We start from the raw sequence: 27,186 nt of genomic DNA on the forward strand, positions 1-27,186 counted from the left end.
TAAGCCATCCAGCCAGTCATTCTGCTTTGTCAGCCTCCGTGCTGATGGTGGGGTGAAGCACCATCGCTCCGCCTGCATCTGGAGTGGAAGCAGCTGGTTTTGCTGCGTACCTGGCTTGCTTGGCCAGGTCCAAACCCAGTTCATCCAGAACTCCGGGGCATTTTGGACACCTATGTAGCAAAACCAAACCTCTCCCCTCTTCATTTATTTCTCCTCTTTCATTCATATCCCCCAATTCATGGGGATTTAGCTTTCAATACGGGGAATTTTATATTGATGGGACCTTCAGAGATGTCCTGGAGCTGTATATGACCTTACAGAGTGCCCACAGCATTCTCACCTCACCCTTCATCTGGCTGCTCCCAGCAAAGCTGCTGCCTGGTTTGAGTTGAGTGTCCTCATAATGAAGAGCTAGAGTTGTCCCGTGGTACAGCTGGTGGAAACGCAGTGCTGAGCATCTGCTCACCTGAAGCATTTGAGCGGTTGAGCTTCAGTTGTGTCCAGGCTGAAGCAGACAAGCAGATTCAGAACGGTTTTGGCCTCTGCTGCCGAGCTTAGGGAGCCACGTTCCAACCCAAGGGCTTGCTTTTCAGTCCTGTTGATACAGGTTGTTGGGGACTCTGCAGAAGCCAGCGGACCGCTGGTAAGCAGCTGCTCTGCGCAAAAGCCACGGGCCAAGGAGCTCGAGCCACCCCTAAGGCTGGACGGCTTCTCCGTGGGGCATCTCTCCCCGTCTGTGCCGATGGCCGTGGTGGTACCGTGGCTGCCAGGGAAGCCCAGGTGACTCCCAAGGCTGCAGCCTCAGAGATGCGAGGTGTGTATTTCGCCGCCTTAGCCTCCCGGAGTCAGGGGGGGGGGGGGTTCTCCCCAAAATCTGGACTCCCCATATTCGCAAAGGGCCTTTTTCCTGCTGTCCCCCCTTCCCAGGGACGCGGTGTCTGTAGGGTGAGGGACACCAGGGACGAGAGCCCGAGGCTTTGCTGCGGCGCGATTTGGAGGCTCACCAGGCACCCCTGCGTGGGGGGCAGGCACCGGGCAGGGGTGCGGCACCACCGAGTGCTCCCCCCGGGGATAGCCGGGTGTCACCCGAGGGGGCCCAGCCTGACCCCCCCGGGATAGCCGGTGTCACCCGAGGGGCCCAGCCTTACCCCAGCGCAGGGGTGCGTGGCAGAGGGGTGACGGGGGTCCAGAGGGTGTGAGCGGGTGGGGGGGGGGGGGGCTGGCCCCGCGCTTCTGCTAGGCCCTACCAAAACAAAGCGGGGCAGCACCCCTGCCTCCCTCTGCCTTTGCGGCAGTGGTGGGGTGCCTCTGGGCTGGGAAGGTGTTCACGCACGCCCCCTCCCCCAGCACACCCCAAGCAAACACACCCCACACCCCCACACCCCCCCCCAATTCCTGCACCACGGCCGCCCCGACGTGCCCACCCCTGCGCGATGTGGCACCGGCGGCGGGCGGGCGGGCGGGGGGGGGGGAAGGGGGTGGGGGTGCGCGCTCCCGGCGCGGCGCGCCCCCGTGGGCGGGAACGCGCGGCTCGTCGCCGCCGGGCTGCCAGGCACGACACGGAGCAGCCCGGCACGGCTCGGCCCGGCCCGGCCCGGCACCGCCCGCCGAGCCCCCCGCCCGCCTCCCGCCCACCCCCCGCGCCGCCATGGACGGGGGCGCCTTCGGAGCGGGGAAAGCCGGCGGCGCCTTCGACCCGCACGCCTTCATCCGGCAGCCGCACACCCTCCTGCGGCTCCTCTCCTGGGTAAGGCCCCGCCGGCACCGGCACCGGCACCGGCACCGGCACCGGCACCGGGGGGGCGGGGGCCTGCCGGGCTGCGGGGGGCACGGGCGCGGGGCTGCCCTGCGGGGTGGGGGGGGCTACCGGCCCCAACCCCGACCTCTCTGCACGCCTGCGTATGTGTTTTATAGAGATAAATATATAAAAAAAAAAAAAAAGTCACGATGTTCTAGGCTGTATATGATGATATATTTATTAGATATTATTATCTGGTTTGATATGTTTGCGTATGCATATGTATCAACACATATAGCTATGCATATGTCCATTGATATGGCTCCACACCTCTATATCTGTACACACACATGTACGTGGATGCACCTCCGTAAGTGTTTATGGGTATATGTGTGTGTATATATATATATATATACACACACATATATATATGCATGTATGTTTGGATACATGGATCTATCTCTGGGTTAACACATCTCCATATGTTCGAGTCTCCATATATACCTCCACATATACGAGCACACACAGATGTACAGCTCTATGTACATATATATCCGTGTGCATGGCTATAGGGCCGCGTGGGGTGAGAGCGCTCTGGTTTGGGGTTTCTTCCCCTGGGAGGGAAGGAGCGAGCTGGGTTGGACCACGACCCCATCGCCAGCTCTGCTTTTTTGGGGGGCAGTGGTGGGGTCTTCTCCCCCCCCACCGTGCCGGTGGGTTTATGGTGGGCATGGGGAGGGGTGTGGGGTGATGGGGGGGGAACTGGGGGGGATGCGGCAGTCCTGGCGTTGCTTCTCAGCGGTTTGGGGGCTTGGAGGGGTGCTGGGTTCTGGCTGTGCCGGGGCCAGTTGGGGGGGGCTCTGGGGGGGCTGGATGTCAGTCTGGTTTTCATCCTCTCCCCCCTCCAACCTCCTTTCCCTGTTACGCTTTCCTCCCTATAATTTGTGGGGAAGGGGGCAGAGGGGAAGGGGGGGGTCTAGCGGGGGCGGTGAGGATGCCAGGGGGGGGAAGGTTTCTCCCGCTTCCCGTGACACCGATCCCAGGGGTGCCCGTGGGGCCGGCGCATATGTGCAAGAAGGTCATTGGGATTAAGGGAACAAGAGCTGCAGCACCGAGCCGGCGGGGGAGAGATTGAGGTCTCGTCCGGGAGCAGGGAAGGGAGGGCAGAGAGAGAGAGAGCGGAGGAGACACATGCGCACCGGAGCTGTGAGGAGAGGCGTCAGGCTGGCTTTGGAGAAATAAAATAAAATAAAAGCAGTGCCAGCCGGGGGGAAACGAGGAAGGGAAGGGAAGGGTGGCCCAGCTTGCTGCTGGCGGTGGGGACGCAGCTCTTGTGCTCCCGGCCGGGTGGGTGGGTGATGTCTCCTCTGGGTGACGTGACTCGGAGGGCGGCCAGAGAGCCCCAAGACAGCCGAGGATGTGATTAATGCAGGCAGTCTGTCCATCCGTCCGTCCGTCCGCCTGAGCTTGTTTACAGTACACCACATCACGCCGGGAGCAGGCTGGGCGAGGGGGTACGTGTGCCCCCCGCTCCCGGGCGGGTGGAGCAGAGCCAGCCTGCGTGCCCGGGGATGATGGACGTGATGTGACCTACAAAGGCTCTCCCATTGCTAATCTCCGTGGCAGAATTTCCTCTTTCTCTCTCTCAGTCTAGTGGGTTTGGTTTGGTTTGTTTTTTTTTTTTTTTTTTTTTTTTTTCCCCTTCATCCAAGCACTGCGGGATTTTGGCTTCCCAGAGGCACCAGGTGAGGGAGAGAGAACAGGAAATATGTTTAGTTTTTAATTAGGCGCCTACTCTGCTTCAGAGTATCTCAGACCCTGTCAGCTTGCTCACCAAGCTCAGCTCTGCGCCCCACAGGGTCTCCCTGGGCAAGGACCGCTTCCCGGGGACTGGCATCTCCTTGGGACCCCGTGTTGTTTCCCCCAGCCCATCTGACCTTGACAGAGGACAGAACAGGATTTACCTGGGGCATGCCACTTGGCTGTGGAAATTAAGAGTCGTTTTGCAGGAGCTGGAGGTGCTCTAGGTCAGTGGTCCAGCAAGGGGGGCTGGCCTAGCCATCGCGGCACACGGCTATGTGTGCACCTCTTCTCTCCTGAAATACGACTTCCTTCTCCTGCTTTTCCACCAACTTGGTCTTGTCTGTCCTCCTGAGTATCTCTCCGTCCACAAAGCTGGGGAGCCATAAGCTCACCCCAGATATTTAGTTGTGGGTTTGGTCTTTTTTTATTATCTAGAGACCAAGAGGGTTCCTCGTGGGCACTGAAGTCCTATCTCATCATGTCACAAGCATCAGACTTTTTATGGCCCCTTCCACAAATTGGTTTAACTTTGCTGCAAAAAGACTAGTCCATGGGGTTTTTGCCCTTCTCCCTCCCTCTGGGAGAGGGTTCAGCGGCACCAACAGTCAGGGCCTTCCACCAGAAATCTATTCTTGGCCGGGTTTTTATCCATTTGCTTTTGTGCTCTTGTGCCCTTCAGTTTAAATGGTGCTTTTCCCTCCCTGGTGTTTTCCCCCGGGTGTATTTATAGACTGCGATTGCATCCACACTTAGCCTTTCTATTGCCAGGCTCTACGAGCCAAACTCTCCTGGTGGCGAAGGGCTCTCCCTCCCCGAGGTCCTTGTGAGACTCCTTCCTTTCACCTGCTCTTGCACGCACAGGAAGCACCTTGCCTGCCATCTCCTGAGATCTCATTTGCCTTTATCCTGCTCGTGGCGTGGGTGGTCCATCATCTCCCCAGGGCAAGCTGGAGACCCCTTTCAGCCCGTTTCACAGGGAGCAGAAATTCTCGCGATCGCTTCCCCAGGCAGTGACCTTGTGCTCAGGTCATGCTGCCTTTTAGCAGACTTTTATGATGGCACGGAGGTGCATATGGCCTTTTACCAACAGGCAGCAAAACTGGCTCATGCCCAGGGAGTTTGCAGCCCGGTTGAGATGGTGGCAAATCTCCAGGGAGAGCTGCAGGATCAGGAGCAGATGGGGTGACCAAAGATTATTTATGTTGCTCCTTGCTGAGGAGGAGATGGGATAGGTTTGAGAAGGATGCTAAACTATGGAAAGAGGTTAGCAATTCTGGCGCATCTCTCCACCGTGACAGTGTTGTGAGGCAGCTCATGTTTCCTGGGTGCTTTGGAGGTCAGGCACAGCAGAATAAGTATGCATCTCCCTAGGGAAAGGTTGCCTGGCATGGGTGCTGGCAGGTAGTGGTGGTCCTGCAGAGCATCCGTGTCAGGTTTGGATGTTCAGCCTCAGCGTGAGCCATTTCTCTACTGCTGCCTGCCCCAGATACACTTATCTGGATGAAGCAGCACCTTGTAGCGCAGGGAGGCAGCCCGAGAGAGCAGTGCCTCCTGAGCATCTCTGCTGAGGATGCCTCCAAGGGCATCTGGACCTTGCAGTGAGGGGACTTGTCCCAGTCTGGCTGGACTGAGGCTTGCACAACGAAAGCAGTGCGCCGCTGGAAGATCCCGGAGGCTTCCCCACCTCTGTGTGGGGAAGGGCAGAACAACTCCCTCCCTGTTCCCAGCGGTGGGCGGTGAAGAGAAGACAGGCAACTTGCCCTGTTGCGATGGGCGGCTGGGGTTTACTCCGAGCCCCGGTCTTTCAAGGCATTGCTCCACGCTGCGCCGCTTTGCTCGCTGCTGGCTGCAGCACGGACGTGTGCTCTGAGCTGAGCACAGCTAGCTCCCCACAGCACACGGGACATGGGTGCATGGGTGGGTTTTTTACCACCCTGCTACATAAACCTGCTTTTAGGCCGCTTAGGTGACCCAGCTGCTGGAGCTGGTGGTGCTACAGCTGGAGCTAGCGGAGCTAGGTGACCCACACCAAGCTGGGTACGTGGCTATGGTACGTGGCTCCAGGATCATTCTTGAAATAAAGCAGGTGAGCGTGGGCACATCCCTGCGTAATCCTCTCGCGCCCTGACCCACGGTACTCTCCACAGCCGGTGCGAGGGAGCTGGGAGGCTCCTTTGCAACCCGCAGGCGTTGGATGTAGCACTGGCTCCATAAATAAGTAAAATGCTAATTGAAACAGGTTGTTCCAGGCACTCCTGATTGCTTGGAAACCTGCTTGCTGGAGAAACCGAAGCGCTGCTCGATGTCAAAGCCTAACAAGGCAAAAGTAACTCGCTTTTTGGAAGCAGGCCCAGCTAGGTGGCTTGAGTGAGAGTCTTTCCAACTGCAGCCACGTAGGCAAAGCAGCCCATTAAAACTTGCCACATAGATTGAGACACCAAATCTCTCTCTTTCACCAAGGGCATTGCCCCTCTGGAGGGAGGTTTGGTGAGGAGAGGCGCTGCCTGCCCTCCGTCTCCTCCTCCATCATCTGTCGCCATTGCCACCGTGTCCCCTGGCTGGTGGGAGCACACTGACATTTCGAGCTGGGGTGGGAAGCGCTGTCCCCTGTCTCTGCAGGCACGGCACATCCCAGGCAGCTCCGGCTGGGCAGGCAAGGCAGGTGATGGATGGGAACCGCATCCCCGGCCTCGCTACGACAGGCTGGCGCCTGCGAGCTGGAGGATGGGGGCAAGCCCTGGTGTGGCAGGGAGCCCCCTCTCCTGCCTTGCCGGTGGGTCCTGGCTCGCCACGCTGACACCCTGCTTACGACACCCTTTGTCTCTTCCCCCCCACGCTGCCCTTTGCCATATGGAAAGGTCACCCAGCATGGGCTTCCAGTGGCAGTTAAACCGAGCCTTAGAACCCCAGGGCCACATTAGTCTGAAACCAGATGCAAACTCCACCTTCTTTCTGTCCTGGCTAAATTTAACTGAGGTGTTCCCCATGCTCGTGCTCTCTGCGTCTGATCCTCCACGTGACTTTTGCTCCAGCCACCACGTTTGCTGGCTGCGTGCTTGAGAGATATGTTGGCGCACAACGAAAGGAGCACGACAATTCCAAGCATGTGCTTTGAGTCAAGCCCTAGCTGTGGTTCTTCATTGGATCCCCTTCCTTGGGTCAGCTTCAGAAGGGTTTTTTGGGGATCATTGTCATCGGGATTGGGTGAGAGGCCATGTCAGAAGACAAGAAATAGATGCGCAGAGCCATGGGGTGATTCAGGGTTGGATACAGCAGGTTGCATTGTTTCCAGCATTGCACTTCCAGGAAAGATCTTGAAGCAGGAGCAAATCTCTCATTAATGGCATTTGCAGACAAAAATCTGAGGAATAGCACATAGGGACCAAAGGCAGTCAGAAATATGAGAGAAAAAAAAAAAAAAAAAAGATAGTCGCATGTTATCTGCTATTTCAAAACACGAGAGGCACACAGGTGAGGAGCAGAGAAATTACATGGAGATGAGACGTGGCTAAGGCAAACATTTGTGGCAGCAGAGAGGACTAGTGTGGCTGTGAGGGGAGCAGATGCAGGTGGCAGTGGATGCGGTCCTCCACCTAGGTTGGTACAGCCAAGCCAAGGAGGTAGAGATGTGTTGCCAGAAAGATGCAGCTTTTGGGTGGTCACTTTGCTGAGCAGCAACCTGGTGGTGTAGGGACCATCTGGAAAGCACAGGAGGACCTGGGGACTACCATGCAGGTGTTGGCCTTGGGGAGTTGTCACTAGTAGCGGTGGGACAGAAGATGCTGTTTGACCACGAGAAGGACTTGAAACCGGCAGGACTGGACGGAGCTTCCTGAAGTCACGCTCTGGGCCACAGCTCCCCGTTACACCAGTGAGCATCTTCCCACGGCAAAGCCCGTTCCTCCCTCCCCGGGGCGGCGCGAGCGGCTGCTCAGCCCGGGCCTGGCTGTTGTCGGAGGTTTCCTGGCCGCTGGCTCACAGAGTGCCCCAGCATCGCCCGGGGGTTCCGGGGGGAATGATTGACCCGGGCACGGGTCTGGCAGGAGGTGGGAGGGTTAATGGACTGTTGGCTGCCAAGCCGTGCGTGACAAAAAGCGGGCTGGCCGGGGAAAGCCTGTCCCAGATCCCGTGGCAGGAATTAGGGGTGTGGAGCCTTTCTCCCCTCCATCACCTGCTCCAGCTCAGCCCTGGCTGGGGAGCTGGTGCCGTGTGGCTGCTGGCCAGGGAGGGTGAACTGGGAGGGAGGTGCTGGCGTACCCGTGCTCTTCCCCCCCCCCGTCCCGTGCTCAGGGGAATAGGGTACAAATGGGTACGGGGAGGCTGGCTCCCTCCAGCACCCGCACAGGGCTCAGACACGCCAGCGAGACCGTGGGCAGGAGTTGTTTGCTGCCTGCGTGGTTCCGGCTGGAGGGAATAAATAGAGGCCTCCTCTTTCCAAGCTGCCAGTCCCATGCATATCAAGAGCTGCATATGTTTTTAAGATGAACTAAATACGAGTAGATTTAATGATGATGAAGACGGAGGGAATAAATAGAGGCCTCCCGTTTCCAAGCTGCTGGTCCCATGCATATCAAGAGCTGCATATGTTTTCTTTAAAATGAACTAAATACAAGTAGATTTAATGATGGTGATGATGATGATAATAATAATAATACGTGTCTGTACAGAGCTCTCCAAAGCTTTCCGGAGACCCCATTTGCAAGTGGCTGAATGAAAATGAAAAACAGATAATCTCTGACAGTTTATCGTTTGTACTCTCCCTTGCTCTTGCTTTCTTTTTAAACAGATTTATTCCTGGTCATTACCAGATCAGATACAGAAGAGGTTATTGCTTCATTCTGCTTGAGGTGGATTTGATTTGAAGTCCCACGAGGAATATAATGTCACCAAACTATTTCCTCTCTATAATAGAATATAAAAAGGGGGTTTGGGAGAGGGAGAAGCATCACGCAGTGCAACAGAGCCTGTGACCGGAGGGCACCGCAGCGAGCCCAGGCAGGCGGCTTGACAGAAACCCTCTTCAGCCTCATGCCTGCTGTGACCATCATGGGGATCTCGGGGATGAAGTCAGGAGGCAGCGTGACAAACTCCTGGGATGACACGCAGGAAAATCCTAGTGCACCGCCAGAGGCTGGCTGTGCTGTGCATCCATCACATGATGCTCAGGAGCGTCTGATGCATGGCTGGGGATGGGCAGCGCGGTGAAAAGCTTCACATGATGCTCAGGAGGTTTCGCCTGGCTTTCTGCGGGGCTGAGCCTGCAGCAGGGAGGTGGGGAGGGACCGGAGAGCCTCTCCTCTGAGGGCTCATCTCTTGCCTTTGCCTCTGGAAAAATCAGATCACCCGGTTCAGTGAGAGAAAAAATAAAAGGTCTTTTATGGTGGGATGCAGCCTTTTGCCTGTTCTACACTTTTGTTGCTGTAGTGAGCCCTTACTGCAGTGGCCAGCACGAGCTCCTTGAGAAACTGGGACGGAAACTCGCAGGCTCTCCCTGTCTTCTCCCCGCAGTGCTCAGCATTACGTTCATTTTTCTGCATCTTTCAGCAAGTTGCTCTGTCTCTGTCAGCTTTGCAAAGTGCCTGGATCTGGGCTTTGCTTAGTGTCTCAGAGCTCTTTGATGAAAACAGAAGTCTAGGAAAATCATTGTGACAACCTTTGTGGATGCAATGTTTAAGGAGTGGCGAAGTCGAGAAAAGCCAGGTCCCAGCAGCAATGCTGAGTTGGTCAGGTCTTCTCTACATGCTGTTTTCTGTCCCTCTTTTTTTTAGCAGAGACAGATATATTACTGCTTATTAAACGCACACCTCCAGACAGGCCACACACCTGCCCAATTAACATTGCTCTTGGAGGCTTAAGGAAACCCTCTCAACCTAAAAATCTCGTTACTTTAGGTCCCGTTAACTGACTTAAGCAGCCTCACTAAAGAAGCGAGGCCGTTCAGGTGCACAAAGCTGGGGATGGCTGGCTGGTTTTAGCCACCGAGTGCAGGAAAGTGGCTAATGATCTCCCTCTGCGGTGCGGAAGGATGGGCTGTGTTTGGGAGCGTTGGGTTGCAGTGCTTTGTGCCAGCCTCCTGCCAGCCTTTGGGCAAGTCACTTCGCTGCGTCTCGGTGCTTAGTCAGGAGAAGACTCCTGCCATCTTCTCCTCGCCTCCTCTTTGCCACTGGACGTGTATTTTGGACCGTTTTATTAGTGGCTGTAGGCAAGACTTTGTGCAGCCAGGATTTGCTATGCCAAACGGGCATAGAAGGAACAAGCAGCAGTAACACAGAGGGGCAAGAGGATTGTGCCAGTGCTGCTGGTAGCTGACATTTCTTCAGAAGTGCTGCAGATGTGATGGGAATGAGAACGTAAATGCTTCATCCTGCCAGGCTTGGTGCTTTGTTTATAATCCAGGCAGACATTCATACTGCACCTGCTGCCTGGATCATCTTTGCACGGGCACAGATAGTGAAATCAAGAAAATAAAAAAGACTTGCTCTTTCTGTGATGACTTGCTGCATCAGTGAGCTACCCACCTGCCCCCTTACAACAAGAAGTAGCTGCCATGGATTAAGTGTGCGACAGTTTCTCCTGAGGGCTGGAAGATCCGGGCTCTGATAATTATCATTTTCTCTAGAAAATTGTTTGTATGTGCACCCATCACAACAGTTTCTGGGTATAGACATCACAGGGATGAAACGGGCGACACCCCCTGTCAGCAGCAGCAGCGATTGATTGCCTCTTCTCCTGCTGTCCAGTTCTGCCTGTCAGTCTGAAACCCCTGGTTTGAGCCTGCCCATTCTTGCCCAGTCAGTGTTATCCAGTCCAGCTCAAGGCTTCTGCACACAGCGGATCCTCACAGCGCTTTGCTGTGCCAGGAGGGTGGTGGTAGGCTGGCAAAGGGAGCGAGCCCTCTCCATTGCCACTGACTTTGCTCTCTCTGCAACACCGAGGAGCAGAGCATGGACCAGAGCTGATCCAGCGGTGAGGAAAATGTGGAGAGAAGGAGACATCCCTTAAGTTGCTGTGCTTTGGTCCGTAGAAAGCTGTCCTAAGGACAAAGAGTACTTTGGGGTGGCTGTTTCAGGACCCAGAAGATCAGCATCTGCGGTGACTTGTTCTGCTCACGAGTGAGAATACGCTTAGTGGAATCTCCCTAGAAAAACTAGGATCATCTTAAATCAGATGCTTGCCAGTAAATCATACCTTGGCACCTCTAGGCTGAGAAATGGGTTTCTCTTTATAGGAGAGAAGTTGTGACATCTTGGCTGACCGAAGATGAAGAAAGGAAGTAGGAATGCCACCTCTGCTTGAAAATTAGGGAGAGGGAGGTGTCCCTCTGGTCTCGTGACTCTGAGCTGTGTCTTTGTGACGTGCTGGCATAAAAAGGCATAAAAGAGAAAATGCAAAAAAAAAAAAAATATTGTGCTTCTTCTGCTCACAGATGAGAGCTCTTCCAGGCCAGCAGCAAACCCAAAGATAAGAGCAGAGGGAAGATGTGTATCAGGATATGAGCAGAGTAAACAGAGGTGTCTCTGGGGAGAGGCCATTACAGAAGTTCATTCATCCTAAATGAGTGAGCAGAGACTTGCAATACAGCTCGCTGCAAGTGTTGGCCTGACTCAGGGAATTGACATTTTACTAGTTTTGAGCCCTAAACCAAACCCGAACAGCTGACTAATCCACTTTTGAGGCTGTTTCTCATCATCCAAAGAGAAGATACGCACTCTGACTAATGCCGTGGAAAACGGGGCACCCGCTTTGTAATCCCAATATATGGAGGTTGGTACTTCAGGTGGCAGCATTGGTGCTGGTCACAGCCTCACACTGGGACATTGCTTCAGGAGTCTGTCAGCTCCCCCTCAGGTTAGAGGAACACGGTGTTAGTGCCAGCGGTCCTAGGCAGACCTGTCAGCCCAGCCTGTTGTGAAGGTGTGTAAAACTTCCCACTGAAAAAGCCTGGGTGTAATTGTGTGCAGTTTTGCTGCTTTCCAAACCGTTCAGGCTGGAGTTTTGAAGACCAGACCTTTGCTTCAAGCAGAAGAGATTTTTGTTTAATTTTCACGGGCAATTTCTGCAAAGATCAGTCTTGATTTTCAAGAAGAAAGAGGAGGAAGGACAAATCTGTTGTTTTACTTCTAAGCTTAAAAAGCTCTTGTGAACTTTCAGAGAACCCATACAGTCCCCACACTTAGGAGCACTGGCTTCAAGCTTTTTTAGTTTGCTCTAGTGTATCAAAAATGTGCCCAGTCTCAGCAACCCGAGCGTGTCCCAATTATGAGCCTTGGGATAAAAAAATAATATCGGTGTCAGTGGATACTTGTTAGAACTTGGCAGCTGAAACGTGGTCAGGATGTTGGGGACTGTAAATAAGGTTTTTCCTCTGGTTCTGGATGCCACAGGTCAGTCAGCAGAGGTCTGTGCTGTGAATCTCAGACGTCCAACCCCACTGATGATAGATGGTGTATTGGGTTGGCATGAATCAACAGTTAATTTTCCGTGCACTCACAAAGCTGCTTCTCTGTTTTCTGAGTTGTCTGCCATGTTATCTTCTGATGCTTGCTTGGTTGGGTTAAGTGGTACTAAGCTCCTTCTGACCTAGCAAACCCTCAGACCTACCTCCATGCCCTGCAGAAGGCTTGGCCACTTCATCTTCTCCTTGGGGATGGGGTGGTGGTTCCAAGGGTGCCAGGTCCCTGCTGTGCCAACAACCCCCAGGCTAGCAGAGTGCCCCAGTGATGTCCTAGTGCACGTTGTACGTATGTTCACCCTGTGCTTGAGGTCCCATTTCCCATCTCCTTGGGGCTCACGCAGGCAGCCTGCAGTTGGGCAGCTCCTACTAAGGATCTCAAGATGCCCTGCAAAGGAAAATCTATACATGCTGATTTAATCTTCTCCTCTTTCTCCTGTGGCTGTGAGAGGAAGATGCTTATTTGAGATGCAGGACTGAGGCTGCTGTAAATAGCTCTCCTGATTTGGTGAACCTGCTGTGTCAAAGAGGGATAGCCTTGGGGCAGGCAATGAAGGCTAAACCCATGAGTGAAGATTAGACCAGCAACTGCAGATCATGGCATTTCTACCTGGACTCATCCTTAAATCTACCTGATTTAAAATAACATGCAGTGGCAGTGGCAGTGATGGGTAGGAAGGACTCGTGGTGGCCCTGCCAGGTGGACCTGGAGGGGGGATGTTTGGCTCATGAAATCCATAGGGAAGGTTGGAGGGTGTTGGTGTATGGGTGAGTGGCGGAAGGATGGGTGGTGTCATGGACTGGGCTGGTGGAAAACTGGTGGAGCGAGGTGTGTGACGTGCGGGGAGATGGGGAGAGCGGGAGCCTGGCAAAATGGAGCTGCAGAGCAAGCAGGGCTGTGGATTGTGGGAGGGTGGATGGGGAAAAGACCATAGTAGCTGGATAGATAAAATTAGTGAACAAATGCGTGGTAGAAACAATGTATTCCTAGAAGGGAGAGGAGTGGGTGGGAGAATAAGTGCAGACTAAGAGGATTTCCACTACCCTTGTACGCAGGCACCCGCACCAAAACCATATCCCAACTTACACTCCATGTCGCCTCCCTGTCTGTCTGTGTCTGTGCTTTACATTGCTTTAGATCAGATGGATAAAAAGGCTCAGTCTAAAAGTGTCCTATTTTAAGTTTATCCTCAGAAATAAAATGACACCGTGTCCCCAGTGAGCAACCTGTGGCTACAGCCCAGGCAAGGCAGCGGGACGGGAGCTCAGCAGAGCAGAGCGGTGCTTGCGAAGGGTGTGGATCCCCCGCAGAGCTCTCTGCTCCTTTGTGCTGGTCCACAGAGATGGGGCTTGCCCTGACGTGTCTCCTGCCTCCCTCCCTGCCAGGTGTTCTCCATCGTGGTGTTTGGCTCCATTGTCAACGAGGGGTACACGAACCACCTGGACGAGACACAAGAGCACTGCATTTTCAACCGCAATCGCAATGCCTGCAACTATGGCATTACCGTGGGTGTCCTGGCCTTCCTCAGCTGCCTTCTTTACCTGGCTCTGGATGCCTACTTCCCACAGATCAGCAGCGTCAAGGACCGCAAGAAGGCAGTGCTCTCAGACATCGGAGTCTCGGGTGAGTTGCCTGGACGACTGGCCATAGTGGAGTCAAAGAAAGTAGTCCTCTCAGTCCTCTTAGTCCTCATAGTCCTCTCCGCCAGCAAGGGAGAGGGAGGAAGCTTCTGCTACCTTGCAGGCCAGGTTCCTGTTAGCAGGGAGGTCTTTGGGTTCCTTATTCTCTCAGGCCTCTCTCCTTTTCTTTCCCTTTCTCTTCTCAGCCAGTCTAGCTGATGCCTCTCTGCTGTTCTCCATAGGCGTAGCTCAGGGAGCCCTTTAGGATCAACAGGTCTTTCCTCCCTGCACGCTTGTGCTTGCTAAGTCCAAGTGTTGATGCCTCTGGAGATGGTACTTCCTTCTTTTCCAGCTCCAGCTGATTGAACCCTCTATATTTTAACCTAAAAAAAGTTGAGGGTTTTTCATGCAGGCTGACCAAACCAGTCCTCCTAGGTTACTTAGCATTGCCTATGTGAATAGCTGTGCAGCACCTCAGCCAGCCCTGAGGCTTATACTAACTTATAGTCAGATCTCTCCATCTCCAGTGGTGTGTTGAAGTGACGGAGTGATGGTGCGTGTGTACGTGCACGTGTAATGCCAGTCAGCAGCATCACGAGGAAGCGCTTTGCTCTCGTGCTGTGATCCTGAGTCACTCTCCTGGCTTACTCCGGCCACACAGGCAAGCTCCTCCACGTCAGGGTCCCCCCACAGTTTGTCAAAGGGGCCACGGGTGGAGCAAGGGCAGGATCAGATGCAGCGTCTGAACTTGTTTAGGACTTCTGGCTTGCAGGTTTGTTGACGGTTAGCCCCTTGCCTCGCAGTCCTGTGTACAGCCAAAAAGAGACGGGGAAGGACTGAGCCCTGTTTTGCTGTCACTTAGGAATGCCCATTTTCCTCGCTGATGGGTATCTGGCAGTGCCTGGCAGAGGGGGTGAGTCCCACTCCTCCGCACCAGCTGCCAGTCTGGACTCGGGGCTCCCCGCTACCTTGACCCCTTTCCCAGGGGTACAGCATGTTATTGATCCTTCATCAACTTTCCTCAGTGTGACTCCCTTCGCCTGTGCTGTCCTGAGCAAAAGCCAGTTTCTGTGCAACTGCAGGCCAGCTGCTTCCCACTCTTCTGCAGCTCCATTGGAAGGAATTGCTCTTTGTTTGTCCTTACAGGAGAGGCTTGTTGAGGCAGTGGCTGTTTCAGAGAGCCTAGGTGATCGCTTCTGTACTGGAAGCCCTTCAGGCTCCCTCCCAAGGCCAAATGCAAGTCCTGTGATCAATCCAAACACAAGCAAATGAACTCTCCTGAGGTACTTTCCGCAGATACCTATCGTCACCTTGAAAATTTAGCCGTCAGCGAGCCTGCCAGCTCGCGTGGGCGTAGACAGGCTGCACAGTCAGGATTTGGCCCAGTCTGCAACACATTGGTGGGTCTCGTAGGGTTGAAGTTTACAGAGAAACGTGATGTGTTTATGCTCTGTTCACACGTAGCATCTTGGTGTCTCTCCCCTTCCCCTTTGGCATGCTGGTTGCGGTTCATTCCAGCCTTTTGGGCATTCCTTTGGTTTGTTGGCTTCTGCTTTCTGACCAACCAGTGGCACGCTTCAAAAGAAGAGGACAACCCAATGAATGAGGGAGGGGATGCAGCCCGAGCAGCCATCACGTTCTCGTTCTTCTCCATCTTCACCTGGGTGAGTACAGCGGTCATGATGTTGGATCAAGTGTCCTCTGCACTGTATTAGCTTGTGGGGAATGGAATGTGGCTGGTTAAGAGTGATTCCCTCTGAAATCTCAGTTCACATGGCTTCTGAGAAGGGAGAGCAGAAGGGGAGGTGGTTAAGAAGCAAACTTGGGAAACGAGGACTCAAAAACTTACAGGGAAGAAGGTGCTAGAGCTTTAATAAGCACAGTGGGAAAGAGGCTCCCGTATCCCAGTAAGGAGTGTCCTTGACAAACCTCTGATATGACCTTGGACAAGCCAGCTCCCCAAACATCATTTTCCCTGTGCGTCAGAGGACTTGAACAGCATTTTCACCTCACAGGCACTAAGCAGAGAAGGGAGCTCCAGGCCAGGGGGGTTGCACCCACCTCCCTCCCTGCTATGCTCCCATCACATGAAATGTTGTCAGTGGCCACAAGAGCCTGCGGTCAGTGTCCCTCTGGGCTCTCCATCTCCACCCACGACTGCAGTACCGCCTCACTGCATTGCCTCTTAGGAAGGTGATGGTGCTGCCTCTTAAGACTACCCTTTCCCCAGCAGTTCTTTATTGCTCGTTTCCTGGAAAAACTGTGGTGCGCAATATAAATATCCCCCACAATTTCCTCCTGTCTTTGAAAGCACCAAGCTCAAGTGATTTTTGGCTGAAGTCACAGGAGCGCGCCTTCACAGGAAGGCGTTTTAGGCCAGTCTCCATGCTTAAATCCTTGTGGCTTTGTCTTCGCCTCTCCCTGAGGGCCTCAACATTGGGCAGAGGCCAGGTAGGAAGGGTGCCGTAAGACCATGAAGCTATCACAGAGAGGAAGGGGGGCTGCAAAGGGTTGTGTGGTCAGCATCCTCGCCAAGGTGACACCAAGTCAGGGCAAGGGACAGCAGTGTATGTGTCCCCCCCACGAGCTGTCTCCTGCACTCGAGTGCTGCTGAAAGCTCCTTGCAAGCTCCAGCGAAAAGTGTGACAAGGAGCGAGGCTTTTGCAAGGGTTCCCTCAGGACCCTTTTTGAGGTGCCACCACCTGCAGTGGTCCTCCTCAATGCATGGGCTTGCAAGTGGATAAATAGGCACACTCTTCCTCCAATTCCTTAGGGTTTTTATTTCAATCAAACGCTGTGGTTTCCTCTTCCTTACTGATTCTTCTCCCCACACCCCTCTCTCCTCACAGGGCTTCCTCACGTTTCTGGCTTTCCGGAGACTCAGAGACATTACTTTTCAGGAAGAATACAACACCCTGTTCCCTAACTCCCCATCCTTGCTGCCTTAGTGGCCCTCGCTGATGGGGGAATTTGGGGGAAGGGGTGGAGAAGTGCAGCTGGAGGAGGTTACTGAGCAGAAACAGTTCCAACGCCCCAACTGGGGGTGTGTGATCACTGCAGGGCACAGGGTGGGAAGACATGGGCCACTGAACTGGAGTGGAATTGTCCCTGCTATGGGGGATCTCCCTCCGGGGAGTTGGAACTGGCAGTTTCTTCTCCTCCTCCTCTGCTCCCTTCTCTCCCTCACCCATACCCTAACTAATGCTGCATAACACTGCTGTGCCTTTCTTTCGATGACTGCTCAGACCTAATACTTCAGCCAGGAGATGCCCTCTGCCTCCACCACTTTATCTCCTCCATTTCCTTCCAGCCCCCATTCCCCAAAAACCTCTCCCCCTGTCACCTGCTAGACTGCTCACCTCTGTCAGAAATGCTCTGGGACAACGAGCTGTGCTTGCTGGGGTCTGTGTTGCTGAACTCCCTCAGTCCACCAAAGGGTGTCTTGCCTGCAGTGCCTGGGGCAGGAGGCAGCAGTGTGCTGCTAACTGTGCCCTGGTTTGGGAAGCAGCCGCTTTGCCTCCTGCTCCTCCTTCCCAAGGTCGGTGCTGCTCCGTGTGGATGTTGCCCGGCGAAGGGGGGTTACAGGGGGTGACCACTACCTCGCTACTCCGGGTCAAATCTTGCTCTCTTTCCTGGCCTCTGAAGGCAAAATGGCCTCTGAAGGCAAAGCTGCAGCGTAGCTGAGGCAGATTGCCTTCCCAGGGACAGGAGGAGCTGAATGGGATAACCGCATTGCCAACTGAGCCTCTGCGACCCCTGTGCCACGTTGGTGAAACCCCACCGCCGGGCAGGAGGTGCCCAGCACACCCCAGGGCCAGCGGGGAGCCCCGGCAGGCTGCACCCAGCCGGCTGGGCTCACAGCCACCCCTGCCCATCCCTCCTCTCTCCCGGCGGGCTTGTGCTTTCCGTGGGGCAGCCTGAACCTCCATGCTCTCACGGGTGTTCCGCCGGTGGTCTGCCAGGCAGGCCTCTCGCACTAATCCGTAACCACTACTAACCTCACTTTTGTTTGTTTCTCTTTCTCGGTACGTTCCCCCTCTCTCTCTCCCCTCCCCTCTCTGCTTCCCATCTCTTCCCTCCACCTTCTCCCTTAAAGGTGGGCCAGGCATTCCTGGCGTATCAGCGTTTCCGGCTGGGTGCCGATTCGGCCCTCTTCTCCCAGGACTACATGGACCCAAGCCAGGACTCCGGCATGCCTTATGCTCCCTACACGAACGAGGAGGATGCTACAGATGCGGTGGGGACGTACCAGCAGCCCCCTCCAGCAGATGCTTTCGACACCGAGACACAGGGGTACCAAACGCAGAACTACTGAGCCACCGATGCCCCTTTCCCTTCCCCCCTTTCCCTTCCGCCCCCTTTCCCACTGCCGGCAGAAAGCCGAGGCACAAAACCAGACACGTGCGTAGTGGCACAAGAGGTGGCTCTCAGCTATGCTCCAGCCTTCTGGGTCATCTGTTTTTATTTATCTTTTTAAAAAAGGGAAAAAAAAAAAAAAAAAAAGAAAAGAAGGTTTCCCCATCACCTCTTCCTTCTCCTCCTCCCCCAAAAGTACCTGCCAGAACCAGATTCTTCCACAAACTGTCACTGCATTGTGACAGGAAGGTCCCCCCTTCCCTCCTCTCCCTCCTGCCTTGCTGTAGAGGGCAGAGTCTGGCCAGTGGGCAGGAGAGGGGCTACGGCACCAGCGGGGCAGGGAAGGGGGTGTTGGAGGAAGAAGGGGAGAAGTGAGAGGAATCAGGGACCTTCCTAGAAGAGATGGTGTCGCTAAAGGCTGGAGCAGATGTGGAAGTATCCGAACTGGGCTGGAGGGCCTGGTGGCTCAGGGAGGGGGATAGTGTTGGAGTCAGTATGCAGGAGTGTGTGGGGGGGGGGCTGGAGGGGAGTGGGAATGGCATCCCCCATGAAAAGACAGGGGGGCTCTTCTCTGCCACACATTAGTGAGGGAGGAACGCTTTATTTTTAGAGGGTTTGGGGAGAAGGGGTATTGTGGCAGCAGGGGGCACAAAGCGATAAAATGGGAAGGAGGAAGATTTGCAGGTACAATCAGAAACCCCAGGCACGTCTGTCGGTTTACAGCAAGGGACTCTGCAGAGCAGAGAGGCAGTGCCACGAGAGTCACTCCTTCCCCAGTCCCCTCGGACTGAGCTGGAGGTGGGTCCCCTTGCCTGTACGTCCTGCTCGCCACTCTTCCCAGAGCGGTGTCTGGTGAGGCAGGAGGGGAGCCATGCCCAGTGCCTGGCCCCCAGATGCGGTGCCTGCGGGAGGAAGGATGGAGGAGGTGGGCATCTGGGGGGCTCTGAGAACCCTCCTCCCCAGCTGGACTGGTTCGAGTGGGAGAGGAGAGCTTTGCCATTTTACCCTGGGCAGGAGGAGGAGCGGAAAGCCAGTTTTGCTCCTCAGGTCCTGCTGAACCCTGCTCCGTTCCTCTGCTACCGCAGCGCAAAGCCTCTTGCTGACACCATCTTTGTAGCACACAGGAACGGAGCAGGACTCCCCCTGGAAAGAAATACTGCTGCTGGGATGGCCAGCGTGCGTCTGGCTCTTGCAACAGGGCTGCAACCAAGCAGGGAAGGGTCCTGCCCCAAGCAGCTGCACTTTGCCTCCCACTGAGAGGGGGAGAAGGTCTTGGTGTGCAGAGAATTGGCTGGGCCAAACTGAGCTCTCTGAAAACCGGTCTTACTGTACTTTACATAGACTGTATCTTAGTGCATCTTCCTGTGGCATCTCAGATCCTGGCTGTCTTTAAATCCTCACCTAGGTGGCAGTAGTGACTCTCAGATAGGACTCATAGGGACATCGTTCCACACTCCTCATGATTTTGCTTCAAGTAAAGACACAGCTGTGGAAGCACACTTTATATTCCAGGTTAGAAGTATGGTCTGTGTACGAAGACGGTCCCTAAAGGGAAATGATTCAGCAATAGCCACCGGGAGAATTCTCCCCAGCATAGATGTCTCTCGGCACAAGAAGTGGGGTATGCCTTGCAGCAGTGAGGAGCTCCATCCAGGCAGCCGCCCTGCTCCACACAACACTGGCCCCAGTAGCAGGGATCAGGAGCAGATCCAAAATCCATAGGTGCCCTTCCTGAGCGACCAGCCTATTCCCCATAGCACCCTTAGGAGTCCGGAGGAGGTCTGGCCTGTGGTTGTGTGAACATCTCATCTGGAGGACACTGAGGTTACCAGTCCTTCCCCTCCTCCCTGCGCGACTCCCCTCCAGCTGCCCCACAACGATGGGGAAGGGGGTAGAAATCGTAGAGCTGCAGGCTCCAAGAGGGAAGGGGGACAGTTGTTCTCTGTTGTATATAGGCACCATTTCTACCTGCTCCTACCAGCAGACTTCTGCTGCCGGTGGCTGTCCGCATGGCTTGTCCTCCCCGTGGCTTTCCCCCCCCTTGCTGGTGGTTAACCACCGGTGAGGACGGGAGAGGGGGACCAGCAAGCCCCATGGACGCATTGGGAGGGACTGGGCACACATCCCTTGCTCTGTGGATGTAAGCGAAAGCAATACTGTAAATAGGAGGGGTATTTTTTGGAGGGAAGCCCCTTGGGCTTCTTTTTCTGTGGGTTCAGCCTAATATTTAGGCTTGGGAGGGGGTTACTTTATTGAGAGAGGGTTGTTATGACTGTGGCTGTGGTGGGAGCTCCCTCCAGTCCATCTTTCCCAGCAGGGGAAAGGAAAGAACAAATTACAAGGTGGAGGAGGAGAAAAACTAGTTGTACTCACCCAGACTCATCTGTGTCATCCTTCATACTTTTGTTTGGGGGGGGGGTGGGGGTGGGGAGGGTGAAAACCAAGAGGAGAAGGAGGCTGTAAATAACCAGCCCTCAGCACAAAAATGTGTTGCACTTTTTGGGAGGAACTGCCCATCACTTGTCCCCTCTCCTTGGTGAGGAACCAGGTGCCTGAGGAGAGGTATGGACCATATATGGGGGGGGGGGGGTGTCTACCTGGGCTCTGTTTTGGGGTGTAGCACAGGAGCATCTTCCATGCCCTTTCTCCCATCAGAGTTACGTAGATGACTAAACACCATTTGGGGCTGACTAATGAGCAAGCTTTTATTTAGCCTCTTTGTCTTGCTTCCCTCGTGTAACCAGCTGACGGGCTCCAGTGGGCTTGAGGTAGGAATGAGCCTCTCCCTCAGAGCCAGAACTTCAGTGAGACATGAGCCGGGTGGCTTCATCCTGGGTTACTGCCCATCTCTCTGTCCCTTTCCTCCTTGCTTTATGTCGTAGGAAAGGCATTGGTGTGGCAGGGGACACTACAACAGGAGATGCTGGGGCAACTTCTTGCTTTTGCTCCTGGGAGAAGACATACTCTCCTTGGGTTGACATGCTTTCAACCTTTGCAGTGAGTGGAAGGTTGGTGGTGACAGACCTGGGGGGTGGGAGGTGGGATTCTCCTTGTTTGCATGCAGCTCTTTAAAATGCAATTTCCAGTGGCATTTGGCTGGTTCTGCAGCTGATGAGACATACGGACCTGCCCAAAAGGTTGGTTATCTTCTCGTAGGCGCTTCTGACAAGGTGCTGCCTATTTCTGGTGGTCGTAGGCAAGGCCCGAGCAGCTGTCTGGAACATGTCCCTTTAGATCCTAAACGTGGGTGCGATCAGCCGCACTCTAGGGATTAGGAGATCAGCGGGAAGGCTGTATAAGCAAAATGGTAAGGCGGCTTTCTTCCCCCTCTGCCGTTTGTCGGGATTACAGAGGATTACGCATCCCCTGTTGGGAGCAATGGCCCCTTGATTGTCATCTTACAAAGCCCCCAAGTAAGGGGCTATTTTGTGGAAGTAGGGGCTGTGAAGGGCAAAGGGATGATGGAACTTTGCCTCAATTTTACCTGTGGCTTCAAGTCTCCTGACGTGTCCCCATCCCCGGCTCACCCGCGTCCCCACCACGTTGTTCATCACCTCATCACGCACCCCCCCTCCCCTCCGCGTTATTCCTGGCAGTTCCCTCCGGGGAGGAGGCATCTTTGTCCCTGCACCCTCGCAAACACTTGGGAGGACCTGGGAAGGCAGGCGTTGCGGGGTGGTTCCCACAGGAGTCTCAGCTCTGGTCCCCAGAGCAGGTAGAAGGCAAGGAGCCCAGCGAGGCCACCTCACGCAGCAAGTCCAAACCATCCGCCCAGACGGCTCCCTGCTGCCTGCGTGGCATCCGAAACATCACCTGGGCTGCCCTGCCCCTTCCCCTGACGCATTACTGCCTGTGTATAGTATATATATTATATATATATATTTAAAAAGATGTATAATATAAAGCTATACATATATACGTATATATGATGACTCATGGATGGCCTGCCGCATACAGGATCCCCTGAGTGGTCTTGTCTAAGCCCGAGTGTCCCTTCACCCCTCCTCCCTCTCCGCCCCTCGCCCCCGTCCGTTCAGAAATCCAACTACAGCGAACCCCGCCACCTCGACACCCGTGTTTACAATGTCCTGTATGTTTGTGGTTAACAAAGTGAAGGTGGTAACTACTGGTGTCTCAATAAAGTTATGACGTTCAAAATAACCAAACTATATGGAAAAAAAAAAAAAAAAAAAAGTGGTCTGGATTTTCTTCTTTGGGGGAGGGATGGCTTTTTTCACATGGTTTGCTATGAGAGCATGGCTTCTGTGCTCCTGCACGCCTGGACAGCAAGTTTAGTGACAATCGGTGGCTTGAATGGAGGAGAGAGACCTAAAAACCTGCCCTTACAGAGATAGGGATTTTAGGGGGAGCTAATGGTTGCTTTTTCTTGGCCTAAGTTTCAAATCACATGCACACACCGTCAAGCATCTCTTGCCTAATCAGTAGGAAATAATGAGAAGGAGCCTGACATGCCACGTGTGAAATGGACGTGGCTACAGGAGGTGTGGATGGGGGACCTACAGGAACACAGGACACAAACCTATATGAAAATAAACATCTGTATTTCCACACCCGGGGAAGATGATCTGTTTATTCCTTTGATGTGTCTTTACCTCTGTTTGTCTGTGTGTGACCATTGCTCGGGTGTCTAGCATAGTACCCATTTTCAAAACATAATCGGGTGCTGGGAAATGAGCTCTCAGGGCACTGCCGACAGTGGGTGTCAGTAATCGATAGCCCACCATTAGAAAGGATCGCACTTCAACGGGCTCTTCAATAAAATTCAAAATCCCATCCCGTTGCTGATGCTTAGGTAAAGCTTCCTTCTCATCCCCTTTTAATGAGGCTGTCACCCGAGTGCCCAAGTATCACGTTTCCCAACCTTTGTGCAGCGTGAGGGTGGTAAGCAGGGGTGCATGATGGTGAGCAGGCTCTATCCATTCCTCCAAACTCTCTCCCCTCTTGGGGACACAGCTGAGCACAAACCCGCTGTAGATCCACATCAGATTATCTGCAGAAGTGTTGATAGACCCAGCTGTTTCCTGATTAATCTTTGTTTGGACAAAGACCCTTCCTACAGTCCCAGCTTTTGGGGTGGAAGTGTTGTGGAGATAACCATGCTCATAGAAAGGCAAATACCTGTGTTGGCAGCAGGTGGAGTTAAAAACTGGTGAGAAAAGATGTTGCCAAAAAGCAGGCATTTAAGATGAATAAGACTCCAACTTTAGTAGTTTGTGTCTTCTAATCATCTGAAATCTCTTTAATTTTGCTTTCTGGTATTTCAAGCTCTTATGAGTCATGTTTTGAAGCTTCTCCCTGTGGCCATGACATCTAGAAACATAATTCTGTTATAAAGTTGTTTTTCAAGAAAAGTTCACATAATCCCAGGACTCGGGGAGATGAGACTTGTTTAGTGTATCAAGGAATTCAATAAAATCGTATGTTTTGGCACAACTGAAGCAACTCCATTTCCCTCCCCCGAGAATCCAGCTGGCCTAAAGCTCTGCAGACTGTTTAGCAGCGATATTTGGCTCTCTCTCAGGGGGATCAGCACACCCTCACCATTCCTCCTTCCCCTTGCAGAAGTTCTCCACGTTGGCTCTCCAACTCTCTGGAGGGTGCTGGGAGAAGGAAGCTGCTGTCTCCAGCTCTTTCCTTGATACTTGTTCTCTCTATTGCTCCATCTCTGTTTTTTTTTTTTTTTTTGCTGTTCCAGCCTGCCTGGAAATGATGGCCTGCAGAGGAGTGAGGAACATTAGGGCATCTGCACCCGTGGGAAGCATCAGGCTGAAGTTGGTAGAGGTAACTGGGGAAACCTCGGTGTGGAGATGTGTGAGGGCTTGCAGTGCCACCCCCTCCACTATCCCTTTCTGTAATGGTCTGCCGAAGGAGCAGAGCCGAGTGTGGCAAGCTGGCTGTCAGAGAGACACTTCTTTTTTTCCATATCACCTCCTGCAAGCCTTGCCAAAAGTCATGACTTTCCTTTCTAACCCCAGCCTCTGTTATTATCAAAACAAGGCAGGAAAAAAAAAAAAAAATCTTCCTAAACATATCTCACACATGATCAAGAGAGAGAAACTTCTGCTTCTGCTGGCGATCCTGTATTTGCTTCCCATTTTGTATGGTTTCTGAGTGCCTACAAGCACAGGCTGCCCAGTGCTCCCTGCTCCCCACCGCATGCTGTTCAATCATGTTGTTCATCTTTTAACCAGCAGCCCAGCAGTGACCATCCATCTTCCTTTTCTACAGTCGAAACAGGAAGGCAGCAGTACAGCTTGGCACCAGAAATACCATTTATATAATCCCTAGCATTGGCGACAAAGCAGCAATGAGAAACAATAATTATAAAAAGAGAGAGAGAGAGAGGAATAAGAAATGTGGGAGTTTAACACAAGAGAGGGAGCTGTGGATCTAGTTAGTAGTCACTGAATCATTTAATTCATTTATTGGTGCATGGATGATGAGGTTCAGTGACTGTCGTCCTCCATCCTTGGGGAGATTTTGGCTGCGTGAGAATACAGCATGGTAATTTCTGAGAGGATTTACAGAAAGTAAGAAGTGTAACTAAAACAAAGGATAAAATTAGCTTGATCAATACAGCCAACAAAAACTCTGTTGGTTCAGTATTTCATCTTGCAAGAGTTGCATAAAGCTACCGGTGCTCATGAAGCACCACACCAGCTTCGGTAGCACTTTCCTTTGGAAGACTGTAAATGCTGGACAAATATGCATTTTGCACTGCAAGCAGCCTCGTTTGGTAAATCTTACTATTCACTTTTTGCAGGTCAAGACGTTAGTTGCCTCGCTCAATGTTAGGGCAGAAGCTCAGTGACAGAACCACAGGAACATCCAGAGAGGATCTGGCACAAGTATTTTCACCAAGAAAAAAATGTTTTGTGCCAGGTCTGTGTCCCAACCCAAACAGGTAGGAAAAAAAAAAAAAAATCAGAATGACAAAGATTAGTGGCTGTGAGCTGAAGCTAGACACTCAAATTAGGAACACGGTACAGTTTTAACTGCAAGAGGTGACTAGTCATTGTACAAACAAGGAAAGTGGCTGCTTTTCTTTAGGAAAGTTGTTTTGCTCTCTCATTGAGATCACATTCTGCCCTATCACACCCACACACAGACTCTGCTCTCGTTAGTCTCAAAAGGACTCACTTATGGATGTAAGAAGACAGAAATGACTCCTAAATTCCCAGTCCTGCAATGCGATACAGCTGGCAGTCTCTGAGCACACCCGAAGCCTTGCTGATTTCAGAGGTGCTCTGAGCAAGGACAGGGTCTGCCCGTGCTCATCAAGGTGCATGACTGCAACCTTGAATGTCATTAAATAAGCATAAGGTTCTGCTGCAATGCTGAAAAAGTGACATCGTGCTTTGAAGCAGAGGAACTCGCCTGTTGCTTTTTAATGACACGGACAGTGCTGTTCTACACATATTTCTGCAGCACCAGGAATTCTTGATACTGGTAAGGAAACAAATCTTTATCGGTACTAAATCTGTCCATCCTACTTTTAATTTCAATGCAGACTTGAGACCCATTCCTATAATTATTTGTACCCACTCACAGCTTTACCCACAGGAATACTCCAAACGACATCGGTGAGACCAAGCTTATACAGAAAGCTAAACATATGGAAACTTGTTTGTAGACTGGGGTTCTAAATTTAGGATTTTCTTCTATCTTTGGCTAAGATAATCTTTAAAAAAGTAATTCTGCCTGTGTACCTAAGTCTGCTCGAATCACTGAATATTTGTGAGCCTTGTATGAAGGGGAAGGATCTGTAATCTTTGTACATTTGGGAGATAAAACAAAACAATAGAAAAAGAGTTTACAGGAAAGGGAGCTGGAATCCTCCAGCAGGATCCCCTGCAGCAAAAACTATCTTTCCATAGAATGAGGCTAATTAACTGGCAATTATTTCTGAAGTAAGTCTGAATCTAATATATTTGCCACAAAGATGTCATTAAAAGAGTATCAAGCCACTGCTGGAAGTCAAGACTGCTTAACACTCCCACCCTCACCATAATTGCAGTGCTACACATGACTGAAACTGCACGTCTCTCATGTTGGACCCCTTCAGCCTCGATTCACACAGTGAAACATGCTCTTCCTCGAGCCCCCCGCTGATGCAGCCTGTCTGCAGGCCATCACTCACTTCACGATATGCCACTCACACACCTGGAGGGCTCTTCTACTGACTTATAATGTTAAGGAAGTGATGGGAATGATTCTTGTGTCTTCCCTCCTTCTCCAGCTGAGCTGATTCAATGGAAGCTGTCCCTCCTGAAACAGCCTACTTCAGCCTAGAAGAGATCTTAAAGAGAAAAATCTGTGATCTCTGGTTTTGTCTGTATTCAGGCAGGCGCACAAGCTATTTTACTATTGTGTCTGACTCGAGACTACCGAGGACTGCTCCAAATCTGTGGTGGGTATTGAGAACCACCTGTCAGCTGTTCTAGCCACCTTCCCACTGCGGGCCTTGTCATGGTCTGCAAAAGAGGGTAAGAAAGGGTTGTGGATCGCCTCAGCAGAAGACAGATTCCAAGCTGAGACAAATGGATGCTTCTTGTGGTGTCTGTGGAGCCGCAGTGCCGCTGACAGCTGGTATCTTGGGCTTATCTGGGCTTGGTCTTCCCTAGAGGTTGCACAGAACATGACACAGCGCTAAGAAAAACATTTCAACACCAGGCTCCCTTAGGGCTCTCTGCCGCCCAAGGTGACCCCGTTTCACAGGTGCCTCACAACCGGGCCCCTCTTCCCTCCCTCTCCACACACGCTGGCTGTGGTGGCCAAAAGGCGCCCCTTTCTCACACAACCGAAGGCCTCAAGGGGAGAAATGGAGATGTCTCCATTCACCCTAGCCAAGAGGATGGGGTAATGAGAGGGAACTCTTAAAAACATTTCACTTCCGTGGGATTTATCTCCTCAGCAGGGTGAGGTGCCTACGCTCTCTCCTCCAGCCACACGAGTCAGCGCCACACTGGGGCAGCACCACAGGCTCCCCTATACCGCAGGGTGTGCGGGGGGGGGGGAATGCCCCCCCGAGGGTACCACTTCGGGAGCCCCTGAGGCCTCAGGGCACCGCTCAGGTTACGTTTTCAAGCGCCCTCAGAGCCCGCACACCAGCGCGGCCCCGCGGCCCGAACCCCGGGGCTGTGGGGACAGAGCCCGCCTCAGCGCGGGGGGCGGAGCCTGGGGCGGGGGGCGGAGC

General features: G+C 53.1%; 1 protein-coding gene across 2 annotated transcripts; it reads left to right on the forward strand.

Annotated features, from left to right (window-relative positions):
- Window positions 1-1,498: 1,498 nt before the first annotated feature.
- SYNGR1 (synaptogyrin 1) lies at window positions 1,499-18,054 on the forward strand. Of its 2 annotated transcripts, none has more exons than XM_042792166.1 (4): window positions 1,499-1,747; window positions 13,380-13,617; window positions 15,132-15,277; window positions 16,463-17,079. In XM_042792166.1, the coding sequence occupies exons 1-4, from the start codon at window positions 1,649-1,651 to the stop codon at window positions 16,559-16,561; spliced, it is 582 nt and encodes a 193-aa protein (XP_042648100.1). In that variant the 5' UTR covers window positions 1,499-1,648; the 3' UTR covers window positions 16,562-17,079. The 2 variants fall into 2 exon arrangements, with proteins under 2 accessions (XP_042648100.1, XP_042648099.1); XM_042792165.1 differs by lacking the exon at window positions 16,463-17,079 and adding an exon at window positions 17,710-18,054 and having other exon boundaries at window positions 1,503-1,747.
- The last annotated feature ends 9,132 nt before the right edge of the window (window positions 18,055-27,186 follow it).

This window comes from Tyto alba, unplaced genomic scaffold, assembly GCF_018691265.1.
Source record: "Tyto alba isolate M040663 unplaced genomic scaffold, T.alba_DEE_v4.0 Super-Scaffold_2, whole genome shotgun sequence".
NCBI classification, from domain to species: domain Eukaryota; kingdom Metazoa; phylum Chordata; class Aves; order Strigiformes; family Tytonidae; genus Tyto; species Tyto alba.